The 17,673-nt window shown below is 35.7% G+C and overlaps 3 protein-coding genes across 7 annotated transcripts; all 3 read right to left on the minus strand.

Moving 5' to 3' along the window:
• Positions 1-3,649: 3,649 nt before the first annotated feature.
• LOC141846650 (uncharacterized) lies at positions 3,650-4,739 on the minus strand. The gene has a single exon (XM_074734692.1). The coding sequence runs from the start codon at positions 4,536-4,538 to the stop codon at positions 3,867-3,869; it is 672 nt and encodes a 223-aa protein (XP_074590793.1). The 5' UTR covers positions 4,539-4,739; the 3' UTR covers positions 3,650-3,866.
• Positions 4,740-5,266: 527 nt separating this feature from the next.
• Positions 5,267-9,777, minus strand: LOC141846411 (zinc finger CCCH domain-containing protein 3-like). Of its 5 annotated transcripts, none has more exons than XM_074734449.1 (7): positions 9,598-9,777; positions 9,137-9,369; positions 8,959-9,012; positions 7,363-7,479; positions 7,008-7,280; positions 5,938-6,111; positions 5,267-5,820 (listed from the first exon to the last, which is right to left on the minus strand). In XM_074734449.1, exons 2-7 carry the CDS (start codon positions 9,359-9,361, stop codon positions 5,533-5,535), a joined length of 1,131 nt encoding a protein of 376 aa, XP_074590550.1. In that variant the 5' UTR covers positions 9,362-9,369; positions 9,598-9,777; the 3' UTR covers positions 5,267-5,532. The 5 variants fall into 5 exon arrangements, with proteins under 5 accessions (XP_074590550.1, XP_074590548.1, XP_074590547.1 ...); XM_074734447.1 differs by having other exon boundaries at positions 9,137-9,330; positions 9,433-9,777; XM_074734446.1 differs by having other exon boundaries at positions 9,137-9,339; positions 9,433-9,777.
• A 666-nt stretch (positions 9,778-10,443) lies between these two features.
• On the minus strand, positions 10,444-16,312 carry LOC141845991 (protein STRUBBELIG-RECEPTOR FAMILY 8-like). Its single transcript, XM_074733971.1, has 16 exons — positions 15,874-16,312; positions 15,624-15,756; positions 15,465-15,536; positions 15,296-15,361; positions 15,129-15,200; positions 14,977-15,045; positions 14,604-14,675; positions 14,439-14,504; positions 14,299-14,364; positions 13,899-14,218; positions 12,620-12,870; positions 11,829-12,100; positions 11,603-11,738; positions 11,398-11,537; positions 11,136-11,292; positions 10,444-10,736 (listed from the first exon to the last, which is right to left on the minus strand). Exons 1-16 carry the CDS (start codon positions 15,962-15,964, stop codon positions 10,575-10,577), a joined length of 2,145 nt encoding a protein of 714 aa, XP_074590072.1. The 5' UTR covers positions 15,965-16,312; the 3' UTR covers positions 10,444-10,574.
• Between the last annotated feature and the right edge of the window lie 1,361 nt (positions 16,313-17,673).

The raw sequence follows: 17,673 nt of genomic DNA on the forward strand, positions 1-17,673 counted from the left end.
TTCGAATTCAAATATCAATATTTTTATTTTGATTTGATTCGTTTGCACCCTTAGTTGTATCTATGCCAATATTTTATATGAGAAAATAATTGGATTATTATATATATGTTTATTAGGAAGGAAAGAAAGAATCTGTTTCTGCAAGTAGGATGGTTAATGGGCCGGTCGGTTAATGGATTGGGCAGTGAACCAACAGTTGAACCGTTGATTGAACTGTTGGTTCATTAAAAAAATTTTAATTTTATTTAGATTTTTTCAATTATATTTTTTATTTAATAATATTTATAAAATTGTAGTAATATTAATGTTGTGGTTTAATATTAATTAATCTATTTTATTTTGTTATTAAAATTATAATTTCAATTGAATTCTTTGATACGAGATTATTTTATATAAAGTTAATTTTAAAATTTATTTAATCCTCTTAATTACTTATTAGTTTTATTTTTTTATTTTATTTATTTAATATTGAGTTTATAAAAATTATTTATATGATATATTCAATAATAAATTTATCAAAAATATAATTTATTTAATAATAAAATTATATATATATACAATGAAAATTATCATCGAATATATAAAATTAATTTAAAATATATAATTTATATGATATATAGGTCTTATTATATTAAAATATAATAATATTAATATTAAATTAAAAAATATTAGTATAAAAAATAAAAACATTCTTCTTTATATATTTTGACTTTTGATTTTTTTAAAGCTCAAACATTAATGATTTAGTGAAAGTTATAAAAAGAATAAAATAAATGTAACTTTAAAAGAATAAAATAAATGATGAAATAGAAAATTTTAATACAAAATAACTAATGAATTATGTGGTTTTAATTCTCCCTAGATAGTATATTTTTATTATAAATTTATATTTTTAAAATAAAATAATAATAATTTTGAATGGAGGAACAAAGCGATTGTTTGATTATCCACGGTATTTGACCGGAACAGTGAAGAATTGTGAATCTTCTAGGAAGAGTTTTCAGTTCCGATTGATTCGATCGTCTCCTCTAGACCAGCCGCATCGACATGCTCGAGGGCTCTTCGAGGACCACTGCCCCTCTCTCGGCTCGAGGACTCAATACTGTTCGATATATACCTACAAGCAACTCTCTTCACTCTTCTGTTCAATCAAAGCCACAAAGATTGAACATTTGCAGTCAAAAACTTTGAACACACCAAAATTTCTTAGTCCCCACTGGTCGACAAACAAACACCTTGAGCAACTCTGAAAAAATAAGAAAAGAAATTTAAAAAAAACATTTTTAAGTCTGTTGATCTCTTGTCGGCATATAAAATCCAAATTCAGAGGCCTAAAACAACTCAAGAAGAAAATCGAAGAAATGAGGTTGTTGTGTATGCTTTGATTAGCGGGAGTTTCGTACATCATAACGGAGGAACAAAGCGATGTGCCCCGCCACAACTCGTGCATCAAAATCCTCCTATTTTGTCAACCCTCATAAATTTCAGGCATGCAAATAACATGGCATATTTCATATATAGTTTTTCAAACCCTATCTTGCAGATCTTTTGACCAAAACCACATGCAACTTCTAACCCTAACCCTAACCCTCTCTCCCTATATAGAGCCAAACTATCTTTCTATCTCTTCCACCTCCGAGCAGATCAAACATATTTACAAACATATTCAGAGAGTTGTTCATCCAATGAATTCAAGCTCCATGGTAGTGATGACGACGACGACGATGATGATGCTACTTGTTCTTCTCACACTGACGTTGCTGTTCATGTCCATGGCTGTGGTGGAAGGATCAAGGTCCATCAATGGAGGTGTGGTGCTGGTGGCAAAATTAGCCAAGTCTGGACCGAGCAGCAAAGGTCCAGGCCATTAGTGCAGTAATCAGTCTTTAATTATGTGTAATATCAGAGTTCTTGTTTCATGCATCATTGATTTGTTATATATCTGCAGTAATTAATGATTTGATATGCTGTTCTTCTTCCATTAATGGTGTTAATTAGTTTCATTTTGAGAGAGATTAGTCTTAATGAATATTTCTGAAAGATAATGATGAAGAATTAATAGAAGTTCATGCTAATCCACAAATAAGTACTTAACATATAATTTTCTAAAGAACATATATATATAAATTAGTTTCTAAGAACAATTGCATATTGGCCTATGACTTATTTAATTCTATTTTAGATAAAATAATTAATATATTGTTTTTATTATTTATTTTTTAGAATAATAGGAAGTTAATAAATTAAGAACTTTTAAACAATAAAAATATTAACCTTTTGAATCTTTATTCAAATAGTATTTTTTAATTAAAAACATAATTTTATTGTGGTTTTTTATCTGTAGGAAAAAAGCAAGATTAAAAATTAAAGATGATTTAATTTCCAAATATTTTTTTGAAACACGAATCTAATTAATTATTCTGTCACAATCTAATTAAGATTCCATTCTGAATATTAGGACAGAAAAAAAATCTTTAATGGTCAAATGTTTATCTTTGACTTTGACTTGTATTATTATTACTATTTTTATTTTTATTCAAATATAAAGAATATCGAGTTAATTCTGATTATCGGCGTCGGCATTTTTTTGTATTTAAAATTTCTATTTTCTTACTGAACGCAGTAGATTTTTCATGAAATCGGTTCTAATCTTCTTCACTAATTAAATAAACAGGAGATGAATTAAATGAATAAATTTAAATAACTCATTAAATTAAATAAATAAATATATAATATTTATAAATAATGTTCATAAATAGTTTTTTTAAACTATCATTATATTAAATAAATAAATAATTTTTAAATAATAAATAAATTTATATTATTAAATTTAATAATTAATCAAATAAATTTAAAATATAAAAATTTTAAATAATGAAATAAATTTGAATTGATAATTTGATAACATTTAATAAATCAAATTTAAATTAAACTCGAATCAAATTAAAATTCATAAAAAAGAAATTAAATAAATATTTTAATAATTTAATTTATTTTAAATTCGATTTAATTATTTTATTAAATAAATTTAAATATTATAAAATTTGACTTAGTCAATTATAACCCTCAAAATGGACTGATTGAGAGTAAATTGTGTTTGACTTGTTTAACTCTGTTTTACCAGGGATGGCTTAAAAAATGTAAATAATTTTAGATAATTACCCCTTTTTTGTTTTTATAATTTTTATTTTTAAAAATTAAAATTGTGTGTGCTTTGGATGTATCGACAAAAGCCTCGAAACATGGAAAAGTTAACTAAACCATTTGTCTGCTGTTGCTGTGGGAATTCCAAAGCCTGAAGATGCTGCTCTGCTCTGCTCAGTCAGTCCTTGTGCTTAGCAGTCACCCACTCTCTTTTGTCTCTACAAATGCCAACAATTTTTTTATTTTTGTTTTGTCTTTCTTTTTCAAAGTTCTTGCTGCAAATGTTTTCAAGATTGGATTCTAGTTCGGTTGGGCACCATTGGAATGTGAGAATTTTTAAAATACACAAACAAAATAACTCTGAAATCGATCAATTTGTGTTCAAATGAACTATGATCACACAAGGAGTAAATTTCAAGCTTGTTTTGTTTTTTCACTTTCAATCCATCGAATCGATTTGTTCATATCCAATGAAAGTTAGGATGAAATTAAAGAAAAGAGATCAAAAGAAATATACATATATTGATATGGTAGAACAGTTCTGTTCTTAAAAGGAGCGATTTTTACATGAAGCAAAAGAAAAACTCTGTTTTGCGTTCCAACAAAGCAGAAAATTTACAGGAAGAAGGAAGAAGACGACTACCTCGATCAGGAACAGGAAAGGAGAGATCGATCGAATTCTGACCATTTTAGTAACAAAAATCCTTCCTTTTCTTGTGGTTTCAGTTCCAGACGCCCCAAACTCTTTCACCGATGAAGGTCATAACTCTCCTCACAGAGATCTTGTTGATTGCATTAATGGCCGAGTTGTCGCCATCACTCGTTTCGTCCTCCACCTTCTCCTCTGCCGCCGCTACCGGCGGCGCCTCCTCATCCGCTCCGTCGACGCTGCTGGTAGTATCGTCGTATTCACGGCCGTCGTCATCGGACAGCGGAAAGAGCTGAGTCCGAGCTACTTTGCCTTCCTCCGGCGCCGCCGAGGCCTTAAAGGAAGCACCTTTCCGTCCGCCGCGGCCGCTCCGCCGCCGGCGGCGGCCACGCTCCCGCTCCTTGGACGCCAGTCCTTCCTCCACCGCGTCGATGATGCGGTGGATGACCTGGCGGTTGGGCGACGCGTCCCACCGCGCCCAGAAGCTTGTGTAGCATCCGAAGCACCCGCAGCCCAGCTCCGGAAGGTGCGCCTGCCGCTGCGGCGCCCATTCCCTCCGCCTCTCCCCACAGCCTCCTCCTCCGCCGCCGCCGCCGCTGCTGGAGAGCAAGTAAGCCAGGACCTCCTGCTCCTCGGGCGCCAGAGCGGCAGCCAGCGCCATCACCGCCGCGGGGAGCGCAGCCAGGTGGTTGGGCAACGGGGCCGGGTGGACCCGCCGTGCCTGGCCCTTGGCGAGCTTCTTCATCGTCAAGATGGGATTTTGAAGGAACAAGGAGCGCTAAAAATGGCAACTTCGGATCCGGAGGTCGGTGAGGAAGAATAAATAGAAGGAGAAGGATCAGTCGACGGGAACATCAACTGTTAACCCTTGACTTGCTCTTGCAGAGGAGACGCCATTAATGAAAGGGAGCCAGAGCAGCAAGAGCCTCCTTCCCATTGGATAAATAAATAATTGGACTGAACAATAAAATCATTTCTTCTTTATTTATTTTTTCAAAAAAAATCACTTGAGATTAAACTCCATGAATCATTTTCTAGTGTGATTTGAGAAGACTGATTACCAAGTCAACCATGGAGACTGCTGAATGAGTCCAATCTCTGAAAGTTTACTTGGTCAAGAAATGAACAAATTTTAGATAATTTTGACTACTTGTTGTGCCATTACCTGATTTAATGCCCCCAAATTTGGGGGTGAAAGCTTGTGAGATGCTTGACTTGGCCTTTGATGTAAACTTGATGAGAAAAAAAAAAGGGTTGACATTGCCTGTTTGACCATCTCTTTCACTCTTGATTTCTACTGCCAAGATCTTCATTTTATGAGAGGTGCAAACAATTGCTTCAAGTTTAAATACTAGTCAAGGGGGGAGTGTTACCTTCCGAATCTAGTCGAATCCAATCCAGTCGACCGACTTTTAGTCAAGTTTGGACCTGCAATAATCTATCTAGCCACAATAATTGGACCTGCAAAATTGAATTCATACAACAGAGAAAAGAGATCTGTTCCAAAAGTTGAGATCCATTACAAGTTTAACTCAATGTAAATTCTAGCATTGTAAGAAGCTTTACATGTGACTCCATTGATTTTTTCTTTCCACAACACAGTTATCACAGTTCATCTTATGTGTCTGCAAGCTTCCCTAGTTCTCGAGGCAGTCACAAGTGGAAAAAAGGTGACTGAGACGGCAATGATCCGATATCTCCATTTCTGTAACCATATTAAGAGATGATGGAGATTAACACTAATCTGATTGAGGTGCAGCAGTATGTGATGGAAAAGTAGTCTCTGTAGAGGGGCCATCTTCGATTTCAGTAATGATCACAGATTTCTTGAACTCATCTGGTGATTTTGGGACCTCATGGCATAAATCATCGGTCGCCATCCACGTAAATTTGGTCCTCCTGTGGTAGGCAGAGATCAGTGCTGGTTCTTGAAGAGGTGGCACAGCCGCGAAAGGGTGATCGAATTTGCAAGCTTCGCCGTACTTGCAGATTCCATATGTGGCATAGGATGTGCACGCAGGAGCATCCTTTGCCATCAAGTTAGAAGGATTTGTGTTGGAGGTTTTAGAACAAGGACCACAATCAGATAGAAGAAAAAAAGCAACACTAATCTCTTTGAACTAAGATGAAGCGAAGAAATTTACCGGTCTATGAGGAAGCCCAAAGGGTCCCATGAAGCAAGGAGATACTTGATTCATCTCCTTAGGGTGATGATATTTGCATGAACTACCAAATTTGCAGCTCCCTGTTTTCATATAAAATTGGCATTTTGGTTGATCAGGCCTCTCGGGGAAATCAACCGACACACTTGGACCTGGCTGTACATGTTTGGGTATGTGGTTAGGCCTAATATTAACGTCGTTGGAGAGAATGCTTAGGTTGACAGTGCAAACATCCTTGATTAAGATCACACTGAAACATTTGCTTAGATGCAATTGCAGTAAACAAGAGTTAAGCGAATGGAATAGAAAAGGTTTCATGGTAAGAAAATCATGAAAGATTCTTCCTTAGCTCAGATTGACAAGAAAAATTGATTTACAATTCTTGAAATCTGCATCGAAGTTAGCTAACATAGAAGCTTTCAAAAGTACTATGACATTAGATCAGTGCAAGTGAAAAATAACTCATGAAAGTATTTGGTGATATCAAATGATATAGGCTTGCAGTTCTTCAAAAATACTGAATGAGTCATGTCTCTAATTGGAAAATGGACTACACAGATCCAAATTTTGAAAAATAAAGTTGTTCACGAGCTAGATCCTAAATAATATACAAGTTGGAGAACAAAGGCTAAAAAATCAGAGTGTAAACTAGTTTTTCTATCATGTTCTAAATAGAGAGCATTCGAATTTTAAGCCAATCTTAGACAAGAGCCAGTTACGATTCTCAACCATACAGACAACTTAAAAGCCAAAAACATGTATTCTTCAGCAAAAAAGATAAGATGAGACACATGAAACTCATTAAATGCAACAATCTACATTCTGTAGTCAAAAGCTTATAATACTATCATGGTAACAAATTTAATTAATAAATTAAATTAAAAAACCACAATTGAAGATGAGCTAGAACTAAAAAACACACTGCATATTCCAATCGTTAATATGACAAATACATTCCTGTAACAGATAATCAAACATATCTATCCATTAAATAAGCACAATGCATAGATACTTTAGTGGATTTTAAGCCCTATTCCAAAGTAGTGGCTCACCAAGTATGTGCTCCAACCCTGTTGCATCGGCATGGTCAATTGTGTTGGTGGAAGAATAAGAGGAATGTAATATTGAAGACCATCCAGTCCGGGACTCAACATGAAAGGGGGTCTAGAAAAACACAATGGTAGTCCAACTGAATATGGCACTGGGGTAGGCGCAGAAAATCCAGCATAAGCTGTGGTATTGACAGGCTGTGGATGATTGAATTTGCAGGTAACTCCAAATTTGCAAGATCTTGTTCGCATGTAGTAGGGACATGATTTTTCATCCTGTGGACCCAGAGCAAATTATAATCACTGGAATTCCATCAACTAAAGATTTGAAGCATAAGAAAATGGAAATGTTAAACACCTTCCTCATCGGTAGACCCAAAATGTTGAACTGAAGTAGTTGGCTGTCTTGCTTATCTCGTGGATGATGATACTTGCAATTTTTTCCAAACTTACAAGTTCCTGTTTTGAGAAAAAACTGCAGACCAATTGAAACAAAGAAAATGTCAGTAGAATACCACAGTCATCCTATGGTCTGATATTTAATGCATTCATTTAGGAAAAAAGAAATAAATGCAACTTATTAGTCAGATCAGCAACAGATTAGCAGTAACGTCATTGAGAAATGAAATCAAGCTTCTAATTAAGATAAGCTACAATAATTGTCAGAAGGAAATTTAGGCCTTCAAGTAGAGTTTTTTCTCTCTTAATTTGAGAATTGAAAGTATTCTCTTACTCGTGAGGATTGGGAGAACTGAGTAAAATAGGTTGGAGTTCTGAGCAGTATATAACCATTTGTAGTCTGTACAAGTAGAGTGCTCGTGAAGCACAAGATCAGTTTCGGCACAACAGTATGTCAATTAAAGGATAATCTAGATCATATTCATTTGGATGTTTGTGGATCATCTATGTTTTCCTAAAAATTTGATGCTAAGTCAATTGGTTATGCTCTTATTGTTGCATAGGAACCAGATCTATCACACGTTCTAGGTATGTTTGCTCATACTGTCTCACCAGTTGGTGTAGCTCAATGGTTTGTATTTAAGGAACAAGAGATGCAGTTATTTGAGAAGATTACACCTTAAATTTTGTGTAGTTTCCAAACGGAGCATACAAGGAACAAACAAATTGTTTACTATAAATGGGTGCCTATGAAGCAGATAAGTACACCTGATTATGATAAGGTTCGATGCATGGAAAGGTTGGCCACCAAGGAATATAAATAACACTCAATTGTTGCCTTCAGCTGTATTTTATCACTTGGGGTGAAACATACATCCATTTTGGTACTCCTTTATATTTGTGATCTTTGTTTTTCTCCTCGCTACTGATTTTAACATCTTAGGATTTTCAAATAAATACTTGTCCATTGTATTTGGTGTATTTTTGTGCTTGTTTTCTGTTGCTTCATTGTTCTGTAGTATGTTAGATTGAAACATCGAAAGTGACTTAGATCATGTGAGAAGCTAGCATTGAAGCAATTTTGGTGTAACTTGTCCCATAATTAGTGTTCCTAATCCAGTTAATCATAATGAAAACATAATGGTTAAATTGAATTAAAGTGCACATGAAGGCCTAATTCAATTTCTGAACAAAGTTGTATGATGAGTTGGAAATTGATAGTGATTGAGGCACCCTTGCATTTTTTGGATGCAGCAATTAAGGTGATGATTAGGCATTGGAGGGGCCTATTGATGAATGAAGTGAAAAGGATGATGAGGTCAGTTAAGACAGTGCCCTAGAAGGCTTCATAGAACTCATAGGAGAAACCATCCGGGGTAAGGAAGCAATTTGCTATGAGGATTTTGAAAGCAAAGTTGATCTCGTCAGCAATTGTTAAGGGGTTGGTACAATAGCCAGGTAAATGAGATCTCAGTTGAAGCCTAGATTTGGGCCATTAGGCATATCCATGATGGAGAAAACAGAAAAATGGACGTGGTTCTCTAATACAATGTACCTGGCAATCAGGTTGACCATCTCTTTGTGGAAGTTCATCTTTGAAATGAGTTCCCTGCAAGAAACAATTACTTCTGGTTTTAACAACATGACACATCTCAAATTCCTCCATGAATGAGGTCTAATTAAAAAGCATGGTTGGTTTCCACTAGCAACTTAAGTAACATGAATCACATCACCTCTGTTAGTGGTACTTCCTGCACGGTTACAGGAGGATGATTATACTTGCACTTATTCCCATAATTGCATAATCCAGTCCTCGTGTAGAAGCTGCAATCTGGCTCTCCAGGGCGCTCAGGGTACAAATTCATCCCACCTTTTGCACCTTCTTGGCTATCCTTCCCATTCCCAATCTTTAAATGCCTCATAGGCTCTGCCATCACTAACCACAGATCATTTGCCATCTTCCATTCTACGAAAAGGGAAAACTTTTCCAGTTCTTACACAACAATCAAACCATAAACAAGTAAAACACCTTCAAGGTTCTCCGGTGAGGCATCACAAGAAAAATCGGAAACAGCATTGCGCCTGGCGTAGGGCATCGGAGTATTCGACAGCACAAAACCAAAGCTTTCTCCTACCCTATCACAGAATCAACCAAACAAACCCTTAAAAAACCTGGGAAAACTGCAAATTTTACCACTTGGAATCCGAGCTCGATCGAGCCGCCTCCGCCACTCAAAAGAACGAACAGTGCCGCCCAAAAGCGCAGAATCTGGAGCAAAAAAAGGAGGCGGCAGCCGTAGCTTTCGCCAAGGATTTAAATCTCCAATGGATTGATCGAATCGAATAGCCGATTTCCACTCCCTCGATCTTTATCTCTCCGATTCTTTTGCTTTTCCATTCTTCCAACCGATTTTATGCTTCCGTTAATTGCTCTCATTAGTCGCAGTTAATTGCGGGCTTAGTCATACTTGTCTCCTGATTTATCTTCCTTAATGACGCGACAAACTTTCACTGACAACCCTCCCCAAGTTTACTTTGCATTTTAGCCCCTACTAAACTTAAAAAAAAAAGCATGCCCCAAAACTTGTATTAGTTCCTAGAGATTGTTGATCGAGTTTAGAGCAAGTTGTTTAGAATCCGTCCCCGGCTGAGATCGAGCCTTTGTTGTTCGGCTCCACAATCATCTGTGTACAAGTAAAGCCCTCGAGAAACTGTAATTGATCGAATTAAAACAAGTTGTTCTGGACAAAAATCAAATCCCGGTTGAAGATCAAAACGAGCCTTTCCGGTATGTTCGTCGCGATCGTTCGTTGCTACTACATTTGTTCCGACCGTGTAAAACTGAAGTTTGAGATAACTAAGCAATAAAATGAGCTAAACATGAAACAACAGAATTGATGCTCTGTCGTCCAATTGATAAATAAACAGAAGTTTTGGAAGCATTTTGTAAAACCTCTAGCCATGGTGTCTGCTAAACTCAGAATAAACACAAAGTACAAGTACAATTAGAGAAGCATCTCCAATTTATTGTTAACTTTGTTGTTTCTTTGATTACTGTAGTTTTAATAAACGCCATGAACAGAAATGTTCTAAACAAATATGTTTTGAAGGAACTGAATATTGGTAATGAAAAGAAAAAGGGGGAAAAAGAAGAAAGAAAACTCATAAAAATTAAAATGGTGTGTTCTCTGCCATTCTGGTTTCCTGCTCCAATGCTCTGTATGAGAATCCAAATTCCTCTCCCGATCGCCTTCTGAGCGGGCTTGCTCTCTGCACCAGCTGAACCAGTTGCTGGACGACTTCCGACATCGGCGGTCGGAATTCTGGCTCCGGCTGTCGGCAGTAAAATGATAAGAATTTTCATGTTTGAGATCTTGGAAATGAACAAGTAGTTAAAATGTGAGAGATGAAAACATGCTATTGGAGTTGCACACATGGTTAGTTCTGGCCTAGTTCTTATGTTCTTGATGCGAAAAGGAGTTCTTGTTGTGAGTTTTTTTTATATAAATTTATCTAAATTTCAGAGAGTTGATGTGGATCATGTGTTTTTTGTATAGGTATCTTAGTCATGCGAGAGGGAAAAACAGTAAACGAAATCATTGATATGTCTATCGCGGTGGAAATAAGCAACAAATCTCCAGTTCATAGCATGATCAATTGATAGTAATCGACACCATTGCTGTGTCGGGCAACTAGGAGTAGAAACAGAGTAAAGAGAATAAGTCGAAGTACCTGAACGCATAGCGCAATTATGTCAGCAAAACGTGAAAGAGATTTGGCAGGATATATTCCATTCAATGCTGGATCAACCATCCTAGATAACGCGTCGATGTCATGGAGTTGAGGAATAGCCCACCTGACGAGGGATTGTTCCGATCGCACTCTAGAACTGAAACATATAAGCATATAGAAATCAGCTGTTGGCATCTGAAAACATTTAGTCAAGCAAACAGTTGATGAATCTGTAACACAATATAAGACAAGCAAAGCAGACCTATCAAGAGGTTTCCGACCAGTGAGGAGCTCCAACATCACTACTCCAAAGCTATACACGTCGCTCTTCACGGTATAGATTCCAGTCATTGCAAATTCTGGAGCACTATAACCGAATGAGCCAACCACCTCCGTCGAAGCCTGTTGAGTCATGATTTATGAAGTCTGATTACGAGGCTAACATTGTCAGTTACTGTTTTACTTGCCTGTCTCTCAGTTTTTCGTGTTAAGGCAGCTAGTCCACAGTCCGACAAGTAAGGATTAAACTCTTCGTCAAGTAAGACGTTCGCAGACTTGAGATTTCTGTGTACTACAGAGGGCAAACATACTTCATGCAGGTATCTGAGTACAAAGAAAGATGAATCTAATTCACTGAAGGCGATACATGTTCAAAAAGTAACAACCAATTTTACAGTCTCAAACAGTACTTACTCCAGTGCCCTAGCAGTGCCGAGAGAAACCTTCATTCGTGCATTCCAAGATAGCTTCCTGCTACAATCATCGACATGGTGCACCACATCATGCAGAGTTCCGTTTCCAATATATTCATAAACCAGAAGCCTTTGCCCATATTCTGCACAATATCCTGAAAATGCAACAATGTTTGGATGCCTTAATCTTGATATATTTGAAACAGCCTCGAGAAAGTTATCCTCCTCTTGTATGGATAACGCCGCACTGTCAATCTTTTTGACTGCCAAAACCTGGGAGAGGCAAGGAATTGATTGGTATGCTGCAGCAAAATTTAGCAGAACTAAGGTGTAATCAGTGAATACAGGTGGACTTCGACTTTGTCTTTAGCTTCATGAAAGTGAAGCTTCGCCAAAATTTGAAATGTGATCATTACACTAACCTAATCTAACAAGTATACTATTAATTTAACAAGGCCAAGAAAAAGAGGAAATAGGAATCAATATAGCAACATAGTTTTTTAAATAATGTGCATGTAGCAAAATTGGCTAACTTTATGAAGAGTAGAAATGAAAAATTTAAGCTGACAGTCTTCAAGGATTTGAGATATAACAGAAGATTCAACTCAAGTAAACGAAATGAATTGTTTTATTTTCCAGTCAAGCTATATAGAGGGTGCAGATTAATATATCTTATGTTTTTGTCAGTTAGATAACAACAATTGAGCTCTTAATCTTCTCTTTATTGCACATTTTAGTTTCTAAAATGAATGAAAACTTTTTCGTCACATGGTGCAGTTCACAAAAGATCACCTTTCCATTAGGGAACTCTGCTCTATATACCCGACCGAGGGAACCTTCACCCACAAGACAATCCTGGTTGAAGCTGTTCGTTGCAACCTGAAGCGAAGCAACAGAATATGATGTTGCAGCTGTAGACACTTTTGTTCGGTTTGCAGCTCCGCTCTTCTCATCCGACTTGTGAATTATGATTTTATCAGGAAAATTCAGACTTGCTGTGGAAGGACTTTTCAGCATCTGCTCTTGCATCTCCTTCTCAGTGACTTATTAAGTCATGCACAAGAGGGCAATTGATTTACTTTTATGTTAATAAAGACTAGAAAACATATGAGACTGAATCCAAAAATAAATAAATAAATCTGTATGTAAATGATGAAATAATCCTAGGAAAAAAAGATTTGTCTACTTACCTTAATGAATCAACACAAGTATACTTATCTAGTGTGAAAATTTTATGCATCTCCAAATACAGAATTTTCAATATTTAGCAGATCATTTTTCAGGTAATTGATAGAAATTTGGGGGAACAATCTTATAAATGATAAATAATTTGAAACTAATTACATAGCTTTGAGTTGTTTATAAACATGTTAACATTGATAGTGCAAATGTGAATCTTTTCAAGTCATGCAAGATTATCTACCATGAGATGAATGATAAATAATTTGAAATTAATTACATCACATAAAGTTGTTTAACGATAAGCCAGTAAATTAATACTAACTCTTCACGACTACAAAGTTGATTTTTTGTGTTGTAAATCCAATTCTACTAAAGATATTTAGGTAGAACTATTATTAAATTGCATGAAATGCACTCTTAATAGTAAGTAGCAAAGGAATAATTAATATGGATGAAGATAAAATTCCTAGAAGTAGCAATTTCAGATATTTTGGATCTATTAGTCAGCAAGAAAATGATATTGATGAATATATTATTTACAGGATAAGAGAGTGTGGTTGAATGGAGAGGAGATTTTGAAGGCTTTTGTGATTATCGTGTGTCCTTCAAGTTAAAAGGAAATTTTCATAAAATTATAATACAATCACCATAGTATATGAATCTGATTGTTTGATAGTCAGGGAACAATTTCATAACTGATGCTGATAGATATAAGTAAAACCAGTTTTTCGATGTAATTGTCCTTACATATTAGGAATGAAATATCCACAGAAACTATCTCCTTCTTGAGGGATATAGGATATTTATGTGTCCCGAAGTCAAAGAGAAAAACAATTTAGAACATGAAATAAAAGGAAAGAAACCAAAAATTATGAACCGATGGGGGTACCTTTGTTTGTACCAACATCTGCTAACCTTCCAGAATCACTCCCACTAATAACACCATCATGTTTACTCTTCCGAATGTTGAAAAGGTACAATATTCCAGCTAATAGTATGCATAACACACCAACTGTCGAACTTATAGCAATCCCTATCACTTGACCTGTGGTCAAGCTCTGTTTGTTGCTTGCATGACCTGGAGAGTTTGGTGGCATATATCTAGGTTCTTGAGTGTCATTACAAACCCTATGTGGTCTTCTTGGAGGAGGTGGCAAATATGGTGGTGGGGGAGGAGCCGGATTATTGGAGAAGGAATTTCCTCCAGTCCTATGTGTGAAAATCATAGTAATGAGACTGGAAAAACAGAAGGAAACACTTGTACATGCAAAAAGACTTTTATAACTCACTCAAGGTTTGGAATTGAATTGAAACCCTGTGGTATCCAACCATTAAATTGGTTGTTCGCAATATTACTGAAAAAAATTAAACAGCATTAGATTTTAGACACACAGAGAGGGATGGTAGCACCTTGCTCAAGGTAACTTACAGAGTAGTTAGGTCTAGATTTGCAAGAATATTAACTGATCCTGTCAATCGATTATTTTGTAAATAACTGCAGAAGCAACGACAACATAAAGCTTAGAAATCTTATGGAATGCATGTGGTTGGCATAAGTACACAAATAGGGCAATCTCTTTTTTGGCGTACTTACAGACAAGAAAGGTTGGACATGGAACCGAATGAGTTAGGTAGATCTCCCGAGAAGTTGTTGAAAGACAAATCCCTGAGAGGAACACATACAAGCTTAAGATGAATGTGTTCAATGTCTAAATATATTGACAGGAGAATTTATTATTACGAGAAATCTAGGATGACAATTCAACATCAACAACAACATCCGAGACAATTAACATGCCTGAAGAATCGGTGTAATTTTAAACAAGGTGTAATATATTCCATATTAACAAGCATTCAACCATCATAAATTGCTTCTATGAACTTAAATGGTAAGTAAGGTAGAAATTCTAATCAGCGCACGAAGGATGGTACTGGAACAAAAAGAACATCAATGACAAGTATCTTACAACACAGAAAGGTTCTGAAGATCTCTGAATAGATCACCCATCTCTGATAGAACATTGTGGCTGAGATTGCTTCATTGATACAATATGATACTGTTCAGTATAAAATTATCTACACCGTCAAGAAGCACAAGGAACCCCAACAAACAACTTACAGGTAGTTGAGAGAGATCATGCTAGAGATAGAATATGGAAGATTCCCATGAAGATCATTGCCAGCGAGATTCCTTCATCAACCAACAAAGCAAATGATACAAATCAGTCAGTCATGACAATCACTTTAAGGAAGGAAAATTGAACCTCCAATGCGTAAAATCATTACAGATAAGTTAAGTTGGGTGGTAGTTGATATGGAATGGTATTTTGTATGTCGTTGTCGCTCAAGTCTCTGCAAATAAAGTAAAATGGAAGAGCCTGATGAATCGCTCCATAGAAATAATCCACATTTATGGAACAAAAGATGAGATTTCAAAAGCTATAGGATTGCTCACAGTGTTTTCAAAGACAAGAGATCTGAAAGGAGGTAGCCCAGGGAACCGTTAAGCCCTAATCCTGATAACTTTCTGTTGCAGCAAGAGAGACAGCATGATTACGAAGCAAGAACAATAAAATAGATGGAGATTCACAGAAATGAGACACGGAATGCCTACATGGAAGTAACAGCTGAACCGGAGCAAGAAACCCCCTTCCACGAGCCGCCGCAAGGGTCGCCGCCGCTCTCAGTCCACCCGGAGAGCTTCCGAGGGCTATTCAAAGAAGTATACAACACACCAAGAGCTTCAACTGCAAATTAAACTCTTCGAATCAAATGCAACAAAAGAAAACCGGAAAGATCTCCTTGTTGACGAAATGAATTCCTATAAAACCCTACATTGCGAATCAATTTCCTTCACAACATACCGTCAGACGAATCGGTGGCGGATTCCACCGCCGCCGCGAAGAGGAGAAGAAAAGGAACAAGAGCCGCCGGGAGACGACCGCCTCTTGCCATCTCCTCCTCCGAGTTCTACCTCTTCGTTGAAAGCTGAGGGGACTAATATGCTTGCATCCGACACAGCAGCAGCGTCGGCGACGTGTCTCTGCTGGTAAAAATTGGATTTTGCTTCAAGGAAAGGGCTCAACGACGAAGAAGATGGCTTCGAATGGACAAAAGTAGAGCAAAGAAGATAGCTACTGTACTGCTCCGCTCCCTCTTCTACTAAACCACCACTGCCATTATCAGCCAGATTGGACCTTGTGCATCATGGATCTCTTCTCAAAATCCAACTCCCAATGAATGCCAGGAAGAAGAACAGGAACAGGTACAGAGAGAGAGAGACAAGATGAGATGACAGAGATTAAATTGGCGAATGAATGCGATTTGGCTGAAAGCAATTTAAAAATTGGAACTTTGAATCTAAATTCTCTTCTTGTTTACAGAGTGGAAAAGGCGAGTCAAAACGTGATGGCAACGGGCTCGAAATAAATGAGGGAGGAGAGGTTGCGGTGTAGCGGTAAATCAATCAATCAATCGATCAATATATATATAATTAAATAAATAAATAAATTTAAATAATTTATTAAATTAAATAAATAAAAAATAAAATTTATCTTCCATTTACCTCACACGATCTCACGATCATTTCTGAAAAAATAAATCAAAAAATTATAATTGATCACAACGGAGGAGAATATTATCTTGATTTCGTTGAAATTCGAATTCTTATCCTTTTCTGCAAGTCTGCTCCATCATAACTAACTCAGTTATGTCCGGAAACAGATATACATCTCTCAATCATATTATTAATAAAATTTTTATTAACATATTAAATAAAAAATTTTAAAATAAATAAATAAATTTATATTATCAAATTAAATAATTAATCAAATAAATTTAAAATACAAAAATTTTAAATAATTAAATAATTTTAAATGAACTAAACTCTAATTAAATTTGAATTAAATTCAAGTTCATTAAAAAATCAATCCAAATTTAAATAATTATTTTAAAATTTTAATTCATTTTATACTTGATTTAAACTTAAATATTATAAAATTTAGCTCAGTTTAACTGGTTTACAAGATGACTGAGTGAGTGGGCCATATGGTGCTTGAGTCTGATGTCATAGCTCCGATCCACAATTTTATCTGATCAAACTAGTTCGATCGGGTCCGTGGCTATACACTAGGTAACTCATTTAAGTCCTAATATGACATCGTAATGGGATTTGAGTTATAATTTTATCATAAGACCTTGTTAAGGAAGAAGAGTGATAATTTTATCAATCGAACCAGCCTAAGTGAGTTTATAAGAGCACCTAGCTGCTTACAATAAATGAATGGAAAATTATAGTGATAGATATAGAATATTCATTTAATTATAAAAAAATATCTAGATTTTAAAAAACACATTTTTAAACTTTAAAAAAGCTTTTTTTCCTAAATTAATATTCTTTAAAAAAATTTGAAAAGAAGGATAACTATTTCAAACCCCCACCTAATTACAGACCTAATTTTCCACTCTTTTGACTTTGAAATTTTAAGGATATATTAATTATCAGTCAAGCAATAGAGATTTAGTTCAATAATTGAAGGGTAATAATAATAATAACAATAATAAATAATAATAATAAGTCGGTGGAAATTTATTTCATGTGTTATTTATGGGGATCATTATATCATGTGCCCACAAACCCCCCTAAATTATTGATAATTTTTAAA

The sequence above is a fragment of the Curcuma longa genome, chromosome 15 (genome assembly GCF_044706935.1).
Source record: "Curcuma longa cultivar G26 ecotype Majalengka, Jawa Barat chromosome 15, ITB_CL_G26_1.1, whole genome shotgun sequence".
Classification (NCBI taxonomy): Eukaryota; Viridiplantae; Streptophyta; class Magnoliopsida; order Zingiberales; family Zingiberaceae; genus Curcuma; species Curcuma longa.